The 15841-nt window shown below is 34.2% G+C and overlaps 1 protein-coding gene across 1 annotated transcript; it reads right to left on the reverse strand.

The window, feature by feature from the left end:
* Positions 1 to 7292: 7292 nt before the first annotated feature.
* LOC140803165 (uncharacterized) lies at positions 7293 to 11633 on the reverse strand. Its single transcript, XM_073158878.1, has 5 exons — positions 10976 to 11633; positions 10255 to 10372; positions 9481 to 9833; positions 9098 to 9196; positions 7293 to 8772 (listed from the first exon to the last, which is right to left on the reverse strand). The coding sequence occupies exons 1-5, from the start codon at positions 11578 to 11580 to the stop codon at positions 7605 to 7607; spliced, it is 2343 nt and encodes a 780-aa protein (XP_073014979.1). The 5' UTR covers positions 11581 to 11633; the 3' UTR covers positions 7293 to 7604.
* Between the last annotated feature and the right edge of the window lie 4208 nt (positions 11634 to 15841).

Raw genomic sequence — 15841 nt, forward strand, 5'->3', positions numbered from 1 at the left:
TGCTTCCCTCCACAGTGATCACAGTAAGGTCCAGTATAACGATATCCACCACGGTTCCCTGAACTCCCTGAACTCGAAGAACTAGAACCAGGCTTCTTAAATTGCTTCCCACGTGGACGAAGAGATGCAGAACTAGATGAACTGAATTGTTGCCTCCCCGACTGATGATGTTGGGTAGGAACTCGATTGCCACTCCTTTTAAGACTAGCTTCAGCCCTTTTTGCTATTTCCACTGCTTCAAGATAATTCAGTGGCTTACCGGTAGAAACAAAAGGGTGCAGATGATCATTCAGCCCTTCAATGAAACTTTCAACAACCGCAACCTGACTTGCAGCCACATGAGGAGCATATCTTAGCATAGCATAAAAAGAATCTGCATACTCCGCAACTGACATATCGCCTTGTTTCAGGTTAAGAAACTCAGAAGCCTTAGAACTGTAGAATGATGGAGGACAATAACTTTCCTTAAACTTCAGCTTGAATATATCCCACGATGGAACAATCCTCTGAGCATCTAAAGTCATCAATGTAGTAGACCACCACATTTTGGCACGATCTTTCAACTGATGCACAGCTAATCTCAATCGACACTCTGGAGGATACTCAATCAAATCAAACAATTCCTCAATCTCGGAAATCCATAATTCAGCTTTCTCAGCTCCCTCTGAACCACTGAATCGAGGAGGATGCATAGAATGGAAACGCGCAACTAACTCATCCATCCTGGTCTAGATGATCAGCAGCTTGCTCAACAAAAGTATCATCAACAACACGGACACGAGGTCTACCACGCCCACGACCTCGACCTCGAGCTAGAGGAATCTCATCAACAGGAATTTCTCCACCTCCCTCCATTCTATATGACAAAACACCAAAACAATTAGAATGGAAGTACACAAATTATATAATTACACAAGCATGTTTTCAAGTAACATACACATGCGCAACAACCATTTTAGTGCCAAGACTCGAGTGTCCTAGACTCTAGTTCGAGCGTATCCCAGTTTACGCTCTGATACCAAGATGTGAGGCCCATTTACTCTAATGACAATTAATGATCAAACAATAATGGTTTGATTTAAAACTGCAGCGGAAAAAGGTTTAAAATACTTTAAAACGGACCTCATGGCCTAGAAAAATTTCGGCATGACTTCCCCGTAAATAGGACATCCCGAAAACTCAAGCAGCATTTTATATCAAAATATACTCCAACTAGAGTCATTAAAACAAAACCAAAGTCAACAACCTATAGCCGCACTGGCCAGGACTAAACAGAAATTAAAACTTACCAAATACTCACCAGATCATAAAATCACAGAGACGCCTCAGAACATAACAAGAACAACCAAATATATCACTACAGATACACAGGGCATCTCCCCGGCAAATAAATTACAATACAAGACTGAAACAAACTCAAGACATATATATATAGACTAACTGGGAGACTCCACCGAACAAACCAGGCAATCCAACCTCAATCCTGAGCTCCACTGGCGGAACCCCGACCTGATGCTGCAAAACGACTCGGGAGATCTACCATGGTGCCCAAAAAGCAACCACAGCAGCCCCCCCAGTAAACAACTGAGGTTAGGATTCTGGTATGAAACAGTTCAACAATAACAACAATAACATAAATCATGCATAATCATATAATGAAATGTAATATGCAATGCATGAAAGGCTCAACGAATAATCGGAATAACAGGAGCCAACAAATGGTACGATAACAACTGGAATAATGCTCGAGCAACAACACAGGGGAGCTACATCGTCATGCAGCTAAACCGCCCTGCCAAGTATGCGAGGTATGCCAAGCTGTGCTGAATAACACCCCTGACTCGGCCTCCATACAGCTGATACGCTATAACAGGATGGCACAACAGAACGAACTAGATGACACAATCCCAACGCTCACCTCAAAAGGCTGCACTAACCACGGGATTGTTCAATCACATCTACGGTCTCATGTGTATAGGCCTATCAGCCACACAATGATCCCGTGATAACCAACAGTGCCAGATAACAACGGATATCAACAACGGCTAACAAGAATGATAGGGCTCAACATGAATGTCACAACAGTATGCCCTATGCTAAATGCCAATAATATGTCATAAATATAAACATATATCACAACGAAGGTATTTAACAATTTACAACAACCAACAAGTCATACACCCGATCAATGAAACACAAAATGACAATTAAACATAATTTATGTTTTACCGTCATATGTTACCGAGCTGTAACATACCTATACCCACTTGACAATCTACTAACAACTTCACTTCAACACCCTTGGCCCAAAATCGGAAGAATTTTCGCAGAAACAGAGCACCCGAACAGCAGCTTCGATATACCCTAATCCTTGCTCAAACTTCGCGATTTCTGACTTGAATCGAAGCTTAGGATGTTAGGAAGACATCCCTTCAGACCGATCGAGATTTGGACGCCGGACGGAGGAGATATCGCGACTTTTCTGCGGCTGCTACACAAGTGACGAGAATTGGGTTGAGGGAAATGGGTTTGGGGAAAAGTTTCTCTCTCTTCACGTAAATGATGTGTGTATGTATATGCATATTTGTATATATATCTTGTGTATTTGGTTACTCAAATAGTAACTCAAGCCCATTTATCCCGGTCTGTGTTTATTTTGCTCTCGTGTGTTATTTAAACTCTATATGTATTTTATATCGTTAAATTCTCCGATATTCTAAAATACATATTTTTAACACACTTCTAAAATTTATTTGGCATAACAAATTATTTTAATTTACAACTCAATAATTATTCTAATTATGCCAAATTACCGGATAATTAAATACAGGGCCTTACAAAGCATATCATCAATTCATATAAGGCGTTGAAGTCATTTCTGAATGTAAAACCAGAGGAAAATTTTGAGCCACAATCACACTACTGTCTATATGGATGTGTGTCATTGTTTTTATTGTTTATTCTTCTTCAAGATGTGGCCCATAGTTTTGTCATGATAACATATTATCCCTATAAAATCTCTCATCGTTCTCTCTATTTTCGCAGACCAAAAGGAAATTAAAAACATGGCTGGATCCTTTGCACAAACATTGAAAAATATTTGTGTATTTTGTGGGTCGAGTCCAGGAAAAAATGAAGTGTTTGTAGAAGCAGCGAATAATCTTGAAAAGATATTGGCTGAGAGAAAAATTCACTGGGTATATGAGAGAGGTAATATTGGGTTAATGAGATCTGTTTCAACATCTGTTCATCTTGAAGGTAGTCAGGTTTTGGGTATTATTTCTATAGCCTTAGCTGAAGGAAATATACAGGTGTTACAACTGGGGAGGAATTAAAATTTTCTTTTATGTATGAAACAATCACCAAAATGATTGAAAATTCTGATGCTTTTATCGCACTACCAGGTCTTTTTGGTACATTAGAAAAAAAAATTGCACACTGTTTCTTGGGCACAACTTAATATCCATAATAAACTTGTGGGCTTATTGAATATCAATAGTTATTATGACAGTTTGTTGACATTTCTTGATAAAGATGTGGAACATAATTTCATTTCAGAAAATTCACGACGTATGCTCGTCTCTGCTTCGACTGCTGACCAATTAATTGACGATTTGAAAGCTTTTTTTCGCAAGCCTGGTTCGATAATAACAAAGATCAATTGGTTGCAATCAAGCAGTAAGAAAAGAAAGTTGGATCATTGATTCAAAACTCGTGGATTGGTTTATATTTGTTTCAGTTTGTTATCTTCAATAAAATTACAGGTGATATCTCTTTCATTATGTGCTCTTTATTAATAGTTATTTTGACATTAGGGACAATGTCATATTCTGATTGGAGGAGAACAAAATTATAAAAAAATTAAAAAATATTATTTTAAAATAAAACCATGTTTATTGTTTGTATTTTAGTAATTTTTGCAAAAATATCATACATTAATTGTTTGAAAGGTTTAAATTAGAAACTGTATTAATCTATCTAAGGATGTTTAAATTTTTATTTTAAAAAAAGTCAATTTTATTTTTGATCACTATAAAAATATGATTTATAAAATATTTTTGAGTAATTAACCATTGTGATAAAATCAGTTATTAAAGTATATGTCCCAATATATACGTGATAACAGTACCTAAAATTTTAAACTCACACATATTTTGTGAATGCGTGAAGAAGATTGAGAAAACAGCTTTCGAGCCTTTATTGATCATGAGAGAGGCTATCCATTGTTTAAATTTTGAGTTCTTATTTTTAAGAAAAAAATAGATATTTCTTGGGGGGAAAAAAGAGAAAAAAATTGTGGAAGATCTATGTAATTTTAAAGTTATTTGCTACGACTCAATTATCTCTCATAAAAAATAGAAAGAGAAAAACATATTGTACAAATTAAATAAATAAATATGGGGTCAATGAGCATAAACTTAGTCTGATTACATGATGTTGTGAAGAAAAAAAATCGGGAAAATATATATATATATATATATATATAAATAAGAATATATAGATTTTGAATCAATGGATTTCCTCTTTTGATTAATTTCGCTCGTTTGTCTATCTGCATTTTGTAAACCATTTTCTCTAGCATTTATCTGTATTCCAACTCCATGAGAGAAATCATTTCCATGAATTGAAACATTTATTAACCTGTGAGGATATGAAGTTGAGACTCTTACTAGAAATTTTTGAAAGCCATGTACATTTAATTATCTGAAAATAAGCTTTGAATTGATGAACTCAGATTATTTCATAAATTATAATTATGACGATCTTGATATAACTTTGACAGTTTTCAACTTTAATTTAAACACTTGGATAATTCCAATTACATTTCTATTTAAATTAATCAATATGTTTTGTATTGCTATTAACGCTTAAATTACTAGAGACTAACAATAAACAGGTTGTGGGTGTGATAAACATAAAAAATTGTACATTAATTAAATGTTTTATAATATAAATTTATAGTTTTTGTTTTATTAAATTTTTAAATATTATATGTTTTATAATAAATTGTATAAAATATAGTGTAGTTATAAGTTTTTACTATTTTTACAGGTTCGATAAAACAAGAATAAAATTGACTTTGCAAATGGGATTAAGATGATTCTTGGACATGTAGAAAGTTGATGTTAATATCTAAAATATTGGTGGCAAGCATTAGATAAATATCCTCTCACAATTGAGATCAAATTAAGCAACAAATAAAGTTATGAAAAGAGTAGCAGTTTTACCATGCTCTAGCATTTTGACCATATTTCTCAAATTACTTGGTCAAAAGGTGGAAAAAAAATACCACAAGTCAAACAACTCAATTATCTACATGTTTTGTTTTATGTGGAAAAGAAAATTCGGATGGAAAGATTTTCAAAAGTGATGTGTATTATGACATAATTTCTTGGAATACCAATGAAGATTTATGTGTAAAAAAATAATATTTTATTTGTGGTTATCTCCCCAAATTTGGCTATAAATAGGGGTGCATTGTAATGTATTGAGATATCCCTCATTTTATGAACAAACATTTGAGTTTATAATATTTCTCTCTTTGTTTTTCTCTATTTCTTCATTTAAATATATTTACATGTTAATTTCATATTCAAAGTTTTATACTTTAAATAATGAGTAGCTAACTTCCAAAATTTGAAATGAAAATGTGAAACTTTTGGTATGATAATAAAGCTATTAAAAGGTAATAATCTATATTTTATATTATTTAATCATTATTTATTGTTTACGTTATATTTATTTTTTTAAGAATTATTATATCATACTTATAAGTGGGAGTTTTGATTTATTGTTCCTATATGTTACACTAAATTCTTGGAACCATTTAAATGTTAGTTTGGTATTACCAACCATTTAAAGTGGATGTCTTGATTTATTATATATGAATATATCATAATATTAATTTCTTGGTACCATTTAATTATTTGTTTGGTTTTACCAACCATTTAAAGTGTGAAACTTGATTTAGTACTAACAAAAATATCTATAGCACAATAAATACTTGACAACATTTATAGGTTTTGGTATATGTTATATACTTATAAGATAATAATATATAACATAATATAAATTTGATTATTTAATATATTGGAACCATTTATTAAGTGGATTTCAATAATTTTTATTAATGTTAACTTTATTAAAATATTTAAGAGTGGATCCTCTAATATCAACTAGTTAAATTAAAATTTGAACATTTAAAAATTATCAATTAAATAATCAAACAATTAAAAGAAAAAAAACAAAACAAAAGGTCATTGTAGTGAACTTGCAACTACCTTAGCTTCCCTGTGGATACGATATTCGGACTCACCGAATTATACTACTTGTGGATAACCTGGTCTTGGGAGTGCAACAATCAAAGTCGTACCATCTTATATAATAAAAATATTATTTACTAGGTATTTAGGTTAATTAATCAAAGCTTTAATTAAAAATTAAGCCTTCCAACTTTTTAAAATTTATCAAATTAAGAGTTCTACAAATCCTAAATTATACTTATAATTAAATACTAACTAATTTAATTAATTAAGTCATAAAATAATTATTGGAATATTGCCTTTCGAATAAAAGGTTTTAAATTCCCTAATATTCGAAATTTATTAATTAAAATACTTGACATCTTTATTTCATTCGATAAATCAAATTTATCCCTTAATTGCTAAAATTCATAAATATTTTAAATAACTTAACTTCTTGACTTAAAATAAAAATATAACTTTAATTTTTTTTACACCTAAAAGGTCTCCGGTCTCCTTTCCCACTCTGGCAATGAATATTCGTCTAAAAAATTAAAATTCGAGAAAACATTTTAAAATTGCATGAAAATAAATATATATGCCACTAAAATAATTTAACACGTAGCACACATTACATAAATTATTAAATAAATAAATAAATAAATCATTTCAACCATACATGTTTACGTGTACTGATTTTTGGACACACATATCTGATCTGACTATTTTTATATTTTATTCATTTCATATATAGAATTGTTTCCGCACTTGGTCCGGTTTGAAAACTTACCTAAGCTGCAACACAGATTAGTCTGCAAAATCTACTATTTTGTATGAATTTGACACGAGCTTTTCCAATACTATTTAGTTGACGGTGACTTGTAAAGAAAAAACACCTTGCTAAAGCTATCAACTTGAGATTTGCAGTATATAAAGTACGCCAATCTAGCTATACAATTTGAATATACCAATCAAAGATGTCTGTCCTCTGTAGATAAATTTTAATAATTCTGCTGTTTTATTGGCATGTGGGTAACGTGAGCCCAATCAGAAAGCTAAAAACAATATCCATGCCCTCTATTGAGGTGAAGTACAAAGGGAAAATATATCAGAATCTTAGGAATCTAGTTCGTATATGTTCAACAGGTTCCCTACACATCAATCCGTGAACATGGCCAAATTACACTGTAAGTAAAGAACAGGAAGAGTCTAAAACCAGTTGAAGAGACATTTTGAAGAATAATTTTAGGGCCAGTTGCATCAGTGATCAACGTAACTGCATAATACAGTTAACTGACAACCAGTAGTCCATGCAACATCATCTATAGAAACAGCATCAGCGTTTGAAACTGCAATAAAGACTCATCTCACATTCATCCGGGGTCTTCGATATCTTTCATCATCCAGATAGGCATCTGACTCTTTATTATATCTGTTAGATAAACCACCTCGTTTCTCAGTAGATCCACCTTTCCTGTGGCTTCCAAACTTACCATCTTTTGCATGCCTAGCTTGCTCATTATATGATTTCTCTTGAACACCCCTGTTATTTCGCAAAGATCCCGAAGGTCTATTCAAACTATTATTCGACGAGAATTTCCTCATCCCTTCACGGCCTATTTTACCTTTTCCAGTGCGGTCCAGCCCTGCGTTATGACTAAATTCATCGTCAGATTCTGCATCAGAAAATGAATTGGCTTTGTAACTCTGTTGTCTTGCATTATCAGGTTTGTTAGATCCCCACCTGCGGTTTCCTTTTTTCTTGAAGCTTCTAGTTTCAGCATCACTGGCATTGCTAAAATCCAAGTCATCGTCTGAACTCAAAACAATGTCATTTCTTAAAACATTACGCGTTTTTGGATTAGCAACATGACTCGATTTCCAACGCGGATGCATCGGAAGTTCATCCTCAGAACCAAAGTCTACTCCATCCTCCTCGAAATCAGAGAAGTGAGCTTTATGATGCAAAGGTTTCCTACCACGTGTGAGAGAACTAGTTCTGCCAGGAGCATGCCAATTATCATCGAGATTTCCTGTATCTTCAGATTCCGTATCAGGTTCAAGCTCTGAGAAATCTACTCGAGAAGTCTCAATTTCATTTTGATTAACCACGTCATAGCTGTCAACATCATCTTCTTCATCAAAATCATTAAATCCTAAACCAGGTCTCATGGTTCTAGAATCAGAATACTCCTTTTCAAACTTCCGATGCCTGCTGCTCTTCTCGTAACCATCTCCATGAGTACTATAATTTTCATGACTATTTCGATCACTGACAGGCATATATTCGTCTACTTTCTGAGAATTTGCTGCATTTTCAAAAGTAGCAACTTCTGCCCCATCGGATTCATCGTCATCAAAATCAAAATTCCACGCATTAGAAACCTCTGTTCTGCGCGATAATTTGTCCATCTTAACCTCCAAACCCCGTTGCCTCTCTGGAAATCTACTTTCACTATATGTCTCAGGTGGACGCTTATGTTCACAATGAAAACATACCGTGTTTCTCCTATAGTTTAAGAAATTACACCTATGGAATGAAGAGATCCACCATCAGATTAAAGTGTGGAATATTAAGTTTTAATCCTAGATAAGCTAAGGACCAAATATAAAAGAAATTCCACGCTGATTAAGAAGCAAAGAGGTTTAATGGCTGCTCTTTTTAATAATGCAAGTCATGACAGAGCTTTGAGTAGAACCAGTAGCCCGAAAACAAGAAAAAATCATATGACTCTAATCCATGGCGTTGTTATAACAAGAAATTAAAGTTCTAGATTTGGGTAGCAAACATAGAGAGAGAGTATATAAAAAATGACAATTCTAAGCTGTGTATGGATAAGAACGAAGTAACGTACTGAGGGCATTCCCATTCTCCCGGAAGCAGCTGTCTTTTAGGCCGTTTTGCATCACATTGGAGGCACACATTATTTTTTGCAAAGTTCATGAAGTCACACCTGGAGAACGTAACATAAAAACAAACCGTAAATAGTATGAACCTCCAAATAATTTTTTTTTAAAATAATTAAAATACAGGTCTTCAGGTTTGCTCTCAACTTTAAGCCTATCATTCTTGAGGACCTTAACAGTGTAACTCGTGGATTTGTACAAAAGATACACAGTAGACAAGTATGATACAAGTGAAAGTCTCCAGTCTTCTATTATTACAGTACGAAATGTAATTATTCATATTAGTGGGACAAATCACAACAATAATAGAACAAATTGAGGGGAAACTCACTTTGAACATAGCCAATCACCCTTTTTCATTTCAATGTCATAGCGTCCAACTTTTTTCTTTGGAGGGGGAGTGGGTTGCTTTACCTTTGGCATAGGCTTTTTAATAACGGGGGGTGGGAGATTGGGATCTATTGGAAACTCACTTAGCTTTACTACATGATGGAGCAATCTCCGGACAGAAGTTTTGATAGATTTCATTTCCAGAAGGGATTTATTTACGACTGATCCATCGATTGGATTGAAACCATATGTCAATAGGATGCGCATGACATCAATAGTTCGCGCTTCATCCTCTTTATTTGTGAGTAGATATGCTTTTTCACAAGAGCTTCTCATATTGCAGGAACTACATACCTGATACATCAAAATTGAAAGAATGGAGCCGTCAATCATTATTTAACAAAAGATAATCAGATATTTACCAAAAAAACAGACAGATATATGATAATATCTAATTGCAAACAATATTTTAAGTCCAAAAATCAGAAAATCGTTTTAGGCCAAGGAAAGAAGTTAATCAATTGAATACTCCTTTTCAAAAAAATAATGCTTAAACTCTTTTTCACAGCCACCAAACCTTGCAACTACATAAGCAACCAAAACAACTCACGCCTGTTCTGTAGTGCTAGACATATCTAATTTTAATCTGTAATCTTCTGACATTGATCACGGCGAAGAATCTTTAAGCCTTAAAGTAATCTTCCTGCTGTCAGTTATACTTATTAAAACAGTTGCTTACCAAAAAATAATAAACAGATTAGAATGGCATGCTTACATCTCCTTCATCAAGATGCACATGCTTCCTTAACAATTTGGAGGAGAAGACGACCCTCTTATCTGTACTTGGGCATCCATAACCAACAAGTATTTGTAGATCTTGTCTTGGAAGCGACCTGAAATGACTCTGTTTTAAGTATGCCGAATAAAGTTGGACTAACTAAAAGAAAAAGTTAGAAATAAAATAGTGCAACATAAAGCAAAGAGTAACAACCTATGACTTCCCTATCCGAAGAACAAAAGAGAGATCCACAAAATGATATAATCGAGATAAATATTGTAACTGAATTGTAAACAAAAAGGCCTTCATAAGCATGACCTATACCTCTGTTTTATCAGAGATAGACACAGATGATATAGCACAAAATAAAATTTAACGCTCGTCTCCTCTATATTGAAACTAGCAGCAGAGTGGAGCATGATTAGGCACGTATGCACCATAGTGAAAGCATAAAATAATTTTTTCTTACTATACGACATTAACAGAGAAAATATAATTCTCCGTATTATCACAAACAACAGAGTAAAGGGAGTGCACAACTGGGTCCTTCAGATTCAAAGAAGAGGAAATAGAGAGAAATGATAAGCTAAACAGCATATTTCATGAGAAGCCATGTTCTAAAGAAAATAAGAATCCATCTGCTGGTCAATTATATAAACTTGCGTAAAAATCAAACATAGATAAACAAATGGCAGTATACTATCAATTGAATATACACCTTAAGATATCAAAGCGATCCTTGCCAAAATTCACGGCAGCAGTCCTCACAGAATCGAAATCCTTAGTGAAATCTAGACGTTTTCCCTTCCCCTGAATATCAACCTCAGACATATCGAATCCGAGGCCTCGCATCATGCTGTCCTCGTCTTTTCTCCGGTGATCGAAATAATTCTGCTGCACCAGCCTCTCCATCAACTCAATCCACTCCGGCCAGGGGTGCACCAACTCCACTTCACTCTTCTCATTATTAGTAGACATCAATCCTTCGCTTTTCACTAATTCCGAGTTCAACTCCCTCAACGGATCGGAGTCGGGCAAGTCAGAAGTGGGTGTTGGAACATTTTGCTGTCTCTTGGACTCACGCCAGTCGCGGATGCGCTGTAAAGTTTGGTCTTTTTCCTGACGTTGTTTATCAATCTCATCGATTTGTTGGAAGAGGAAGGACATACGTGCGGAGAGAGAAGTGGGTTCGTGGGTAGAATTCGAATGGTCGGCGGAATCTGCAGCAGCAGAGAGTGAAGAGAAGGGCGGTGCATTGGAGAGAAAAGGAGGAAGAGCTTTGGCAATGGAATGAAGCCTTCGCCGAAGTTGAGAGGATGCCATTTCGGAGACTGTCAGAGTGAGGCTAAAACCTAAAACCCCGCCTAGGAGATTTTGCTATCCACCCCATTTTTTCATAAATTAAAATATAAAATTATTAAAATAAATAAATAATTTATCTTTTAGGGAAAAAGATTAAAGATTTTATTTAAACACGGAAACTGTCAGTTTTTTGCGTGTAGGAAAGAATCGACGTTGTGGCACAAATTTCTTTATTTTCTAAAAAATCACAAAAAATAATATGTATATAAATAGAATTTTAATTTTTCAAATAAATATTTAATGTTGTAATATCTAAGTATTCTTTTGATTCTCCTATTCAATGTCAATTTTTTGTGAAATTTGGATTTTTGGCTGATCGGTTTTCATTGATTTGATACTTCCATAATGTTAATTCAATAGTTTAGCACAATGATATCAAATTAAAATTCAAAATTTGAATAAGTTTATGATTAAAGCCTTGAATTGCGTCTTGAGATTCACCGAGTTTTTTGAACTTGATTGAAATTTGAAGATGAACGAGATGAACTTTTTTTTTTTAATCTTCTTCATTTCTCTCCGGCTTGTTATTCCTTGATCTTGTGCCTTTACTTGAAGGATTCATGATTCTATTGACTTCTCATTATTCATTTGGTGATTATTTTGTTAATATCAAGATTTGATTTTACTACAAAAAATATTAGTATTTCTTGCAATTTAATATATTTTTTTCTAAAACGAAAACCCGAGCTTTTTGATTTAGTTCCTCAATTACTAAACTGTGAAGCGTTTAAATCTTGAATTAATTCAAAACTTAATATTTTCTTCCCAAATTTTAACATAAACTTTTCATTCCTAAAATAACCCCGTGAGCCGTGAGCTACCCCCGTGGACCCACAGTTCAAGCCCCTTCCATTCCAAACCCAAAACTCGAACACTAACCTCTACATCAAGCCACGGCTCCCTCTAACGCCGAACCACCCTCGAGCCACCTAGGACCAGACCAGTACCTCCTGGACACCTTCTGACCTAGCCTAGCCCAGCGCACCAGCCCCTAGCCCAAAGCCAAGTCGTGCGCTCCCTTCTTTTGTTTTCCTTGGTCATGGCCCTTACCAACCGAGCCACCATGGACCACGACTGCACCAGACACAACATCGACCTTGAACCATCTTCCCTAGACCATCATGGACCAACCTAGCCTGCCCTAACTATTTTAATCATATTTAATCATATTAATAAGTCTTAAAAAATTTTATCGAAAAATATTTTATCTTGGTCATCTCTAGTCTCTTTTCTCCAGTCTATTATCGAATATTCTGATAAAATCTTCAATTCTCATGAAATCATACAATCTAATCATTTAATCATTCACTATATACTATATAAGCATTAAAAATAAATCAATTAAAACAATTAAGCAATTTAGCAAATTTGCATGCATGTGAGAACTAGTATGTGATTCAGTAGTTAAAGTCTGAAAATTCGAGACTAACTGATCTAATCCAGATCTGGAACAAATCATCAGTTACATTGACTGTGATACATGAATTGCAGAAATCATTTGGAGATAAAACTGGTTTGGGCTTAACAGCCAGAGCGAATCTTCATCATGCAGTACAAAGCCAGAACTGAACATGTCCAAAGAGAAATACCTTCACTTTGTCAAATCAGTTATCGTACATGAACAACTTGAGCTAAGTAAGCCGGTTGAACAACTGAAGGAAAATATGAACAAGGCTAACAGACATGGGATTGGATATAATCTAAAGAGCTCAAATGATATGCATAGCTGGTCACCTAAATGGTCCAATTATAATAAGTAGAGCTCTATAAATAGCTATTACAATGACTACTATAATTGTAAGCAAGTTCAGAAAAGATATCAGATGAACAACAAGGAAAATAAAGCTAAAACACATCTTGTATCAACTGCACACAACACACCCCACACAAAAAGAAGGTAAATCAATTTGGAACGCAGCAACTGAAAAGTCAGTTCGAGTGATCCAAGTCTGAGTTTCTAAATGACTAATCTTAATATTTGCAGAACTAGTATATCAAAACTGAAACCGAAGCTATCGGAGCTTTAAAACTGAAAGGACATCGGTTAGAACTGATTACCCAATATAGACCAGCTTAACTGATAAGTCGACTAGTTTTACTCCTGATCAGTTGGATATATCATCAGTTGCAATTTGAATTACAACAGATAAACTGACATTCTGTACTTAAGCAAATCAGTCGGCACACAACGGTCTGATACCTCGTACTATTGTCAGAGGAATGTCTGCATTGACGAAAAGACGACTCAACGGATACCATTCTTAAATGCATTCAATATAACCGTTGGAATCGAAGACTATAAATAGCTAAGAAGTTCAGTTGTGGAAAAAAGATGATTTTCGTGATAATATCAGTTATACAACTATTCAAGAACACTCAATTATCAAGTCAGTTTTGATTAGTTTTAAAGCTCACATCCAGTTTTCAAATCGCAAATTCAACTCACACTTCATTGATTTATTCGTAACAATCAGAAATGCTATTATTTGAGCAATTAAGTTATTAACTAATAAATTTAAAATAAGCTAAGAGTTTCAATTTGGCATTGTTTATGAAACGACCTCGACATTTTTTTTTCTTTCATAAAGCATAAACTCGATAATACTAAATAATATAACTTATCATACTATAAATCATAATAATTTAACATTTGAAATCTTGAGTGCATAAAAATCATAAATCTTCAACTAACTAAAAATCTTACGTCGACCTTTAAATGATCAGTTAACAATTAAAGCATAAAAATATATCTAATAAATAATTAACAACAATCTTTTAAATCTTGTATCTATCAAGCTAGTACAGAAACATAAAGGTTACCGAGAGTGTAATGCAGCACTCGATCCACTCAATCGTCAGTGCCTCCCATAATATCATCAAATCATGCATCATACAAACATAGTGACTCTAATGACTCAGCATGTTCTAAACATGAGCAGCAAACAATACATATACAATCACAAGCATTTAAAAATTATATTTTTATTTAAAATAGATTTTGAAAATAAATAAAACATTTAAAATAGCTTTAAGCATGAATAAATATTTTAAAATAGCTTTTGAGTATAAGTAAATCATATATCATAAAATCATTTTAATCGTAAACTTTCAATCCTTTATCATTTTGGGTGAAGTTTGATCCTTGAAAGTGACTAGCTTTTATCCTTTGGTCGATTGATCAGTCTTAAGCTCCACATGACCCATGAGGGTAGGGACTAGGCTCCACCATGGAAATACGATCGTCGGGATCCCTCTGGGGCCTTGTCCCGTAAACGGTGTCCCTCTCTGGGGCCTTGGCCCATAAACGGGTCTCTTTGGAGCCTTAGCCCACGATATACCCACAAATTTATATATTTTGTCACAGTCAATTCACATTTCTCAAAATATTTTTTATTTTCCTTTAAAAGCATAGAATATCATAACTTTCCAAAAATAGCATTTTAACAGTAAAAAATGCACAGCTTTACCATAAATAATAAATTATCATATTCTCATCAAAATCATCATTTTAAATCATTTAGCATGCATTATGATCCTTCGGAACGCTGTCAAGTTTTTATGCATTTTTCCAAGTGTAAAATGACTATTTTGCCTCTAGACGTAAAAATTCTCGATTTTATCTTTTTCTTAATTTTAATGACATGGGTTTATTCCAAATAATTATTTAAGTTCAAATATAATTTTTCGTAATTTTTATTCGGTCTAATTCGAGGCTTTTCAATTAATTCTTTAATTAACGATTCGTGAGGCGTTTAATTCCTGGATAAATTCAAAACTTAATATATTCTTCTCAAATTTTAAACATAGACTTTTTATTATCTAAATTACCCTCGTGAGCCATGAACCACACCCGTGGACCCATGGTTTCAATTTTTATTCTTATTAATTCAAAATATGACCCTTATGTAAACAATCTGAGCCATCTCCCAATTTACTCGAGCCATGGTCGAGCCACCTCGAGCCAAACCCGAGACAACCCACCTAAGAACCGTACTGACCGACCATGACCCTTGTACCTAGCCCCTAACTCACTCACAAGCCCAACAACCGAGCACCAGATATGCACACAAGCTATTAACTCGCGTCTAAGACTCCTAGCCCAGTAAGACTCTTCCAGTCGAGCCACCACCAAGCCCACCTGACCCTAACCGACCGTGGACCATGCCCAGACTGAACCAAGCCCAGCCCAAATCCTTGAACCCCAGCAGCGAACCACTTGAAG

Source organism: Primulina eburnea, chromosome 10, assembly GCF_022965805.1.
Source record: "Primulina eburnea isolate SZY01 chromosome 10, ASM2296580v1, whole genome shotgun sequence".
In the NCBI taxonomy this organism is placed as follows: domain Eukaryota; kingdom Viridiplantae; phylum Streptophyta; class Magnoliopsida; order Lamiales; family Gesneriaceae; genus Primulina; species Primulina eburnea.

Coding starts and splice junctions, on each gene's coding strand:
- LOC140803165 (XM_073158878.1), bottom strand. CDS start 11,580: ATGGCATCCTCTCAACTTCGGCGAAGGCTTCATTCCATTGCCAAAGCT. Junction 10,373..10,975: donor GATCGCTTTGATATCTTAAG/GTGTATATTCAA, acceptor GAGTCATTTCAG/GTCGCTTCCAAGACAAGATC. Junction 9,834..10,254: donor TGCATCTTGATGAAGGAGAT/GTAAGCATGCCA, acceptor TTGATGTATCAG/GTATGTAGTTCCTGCAATAT.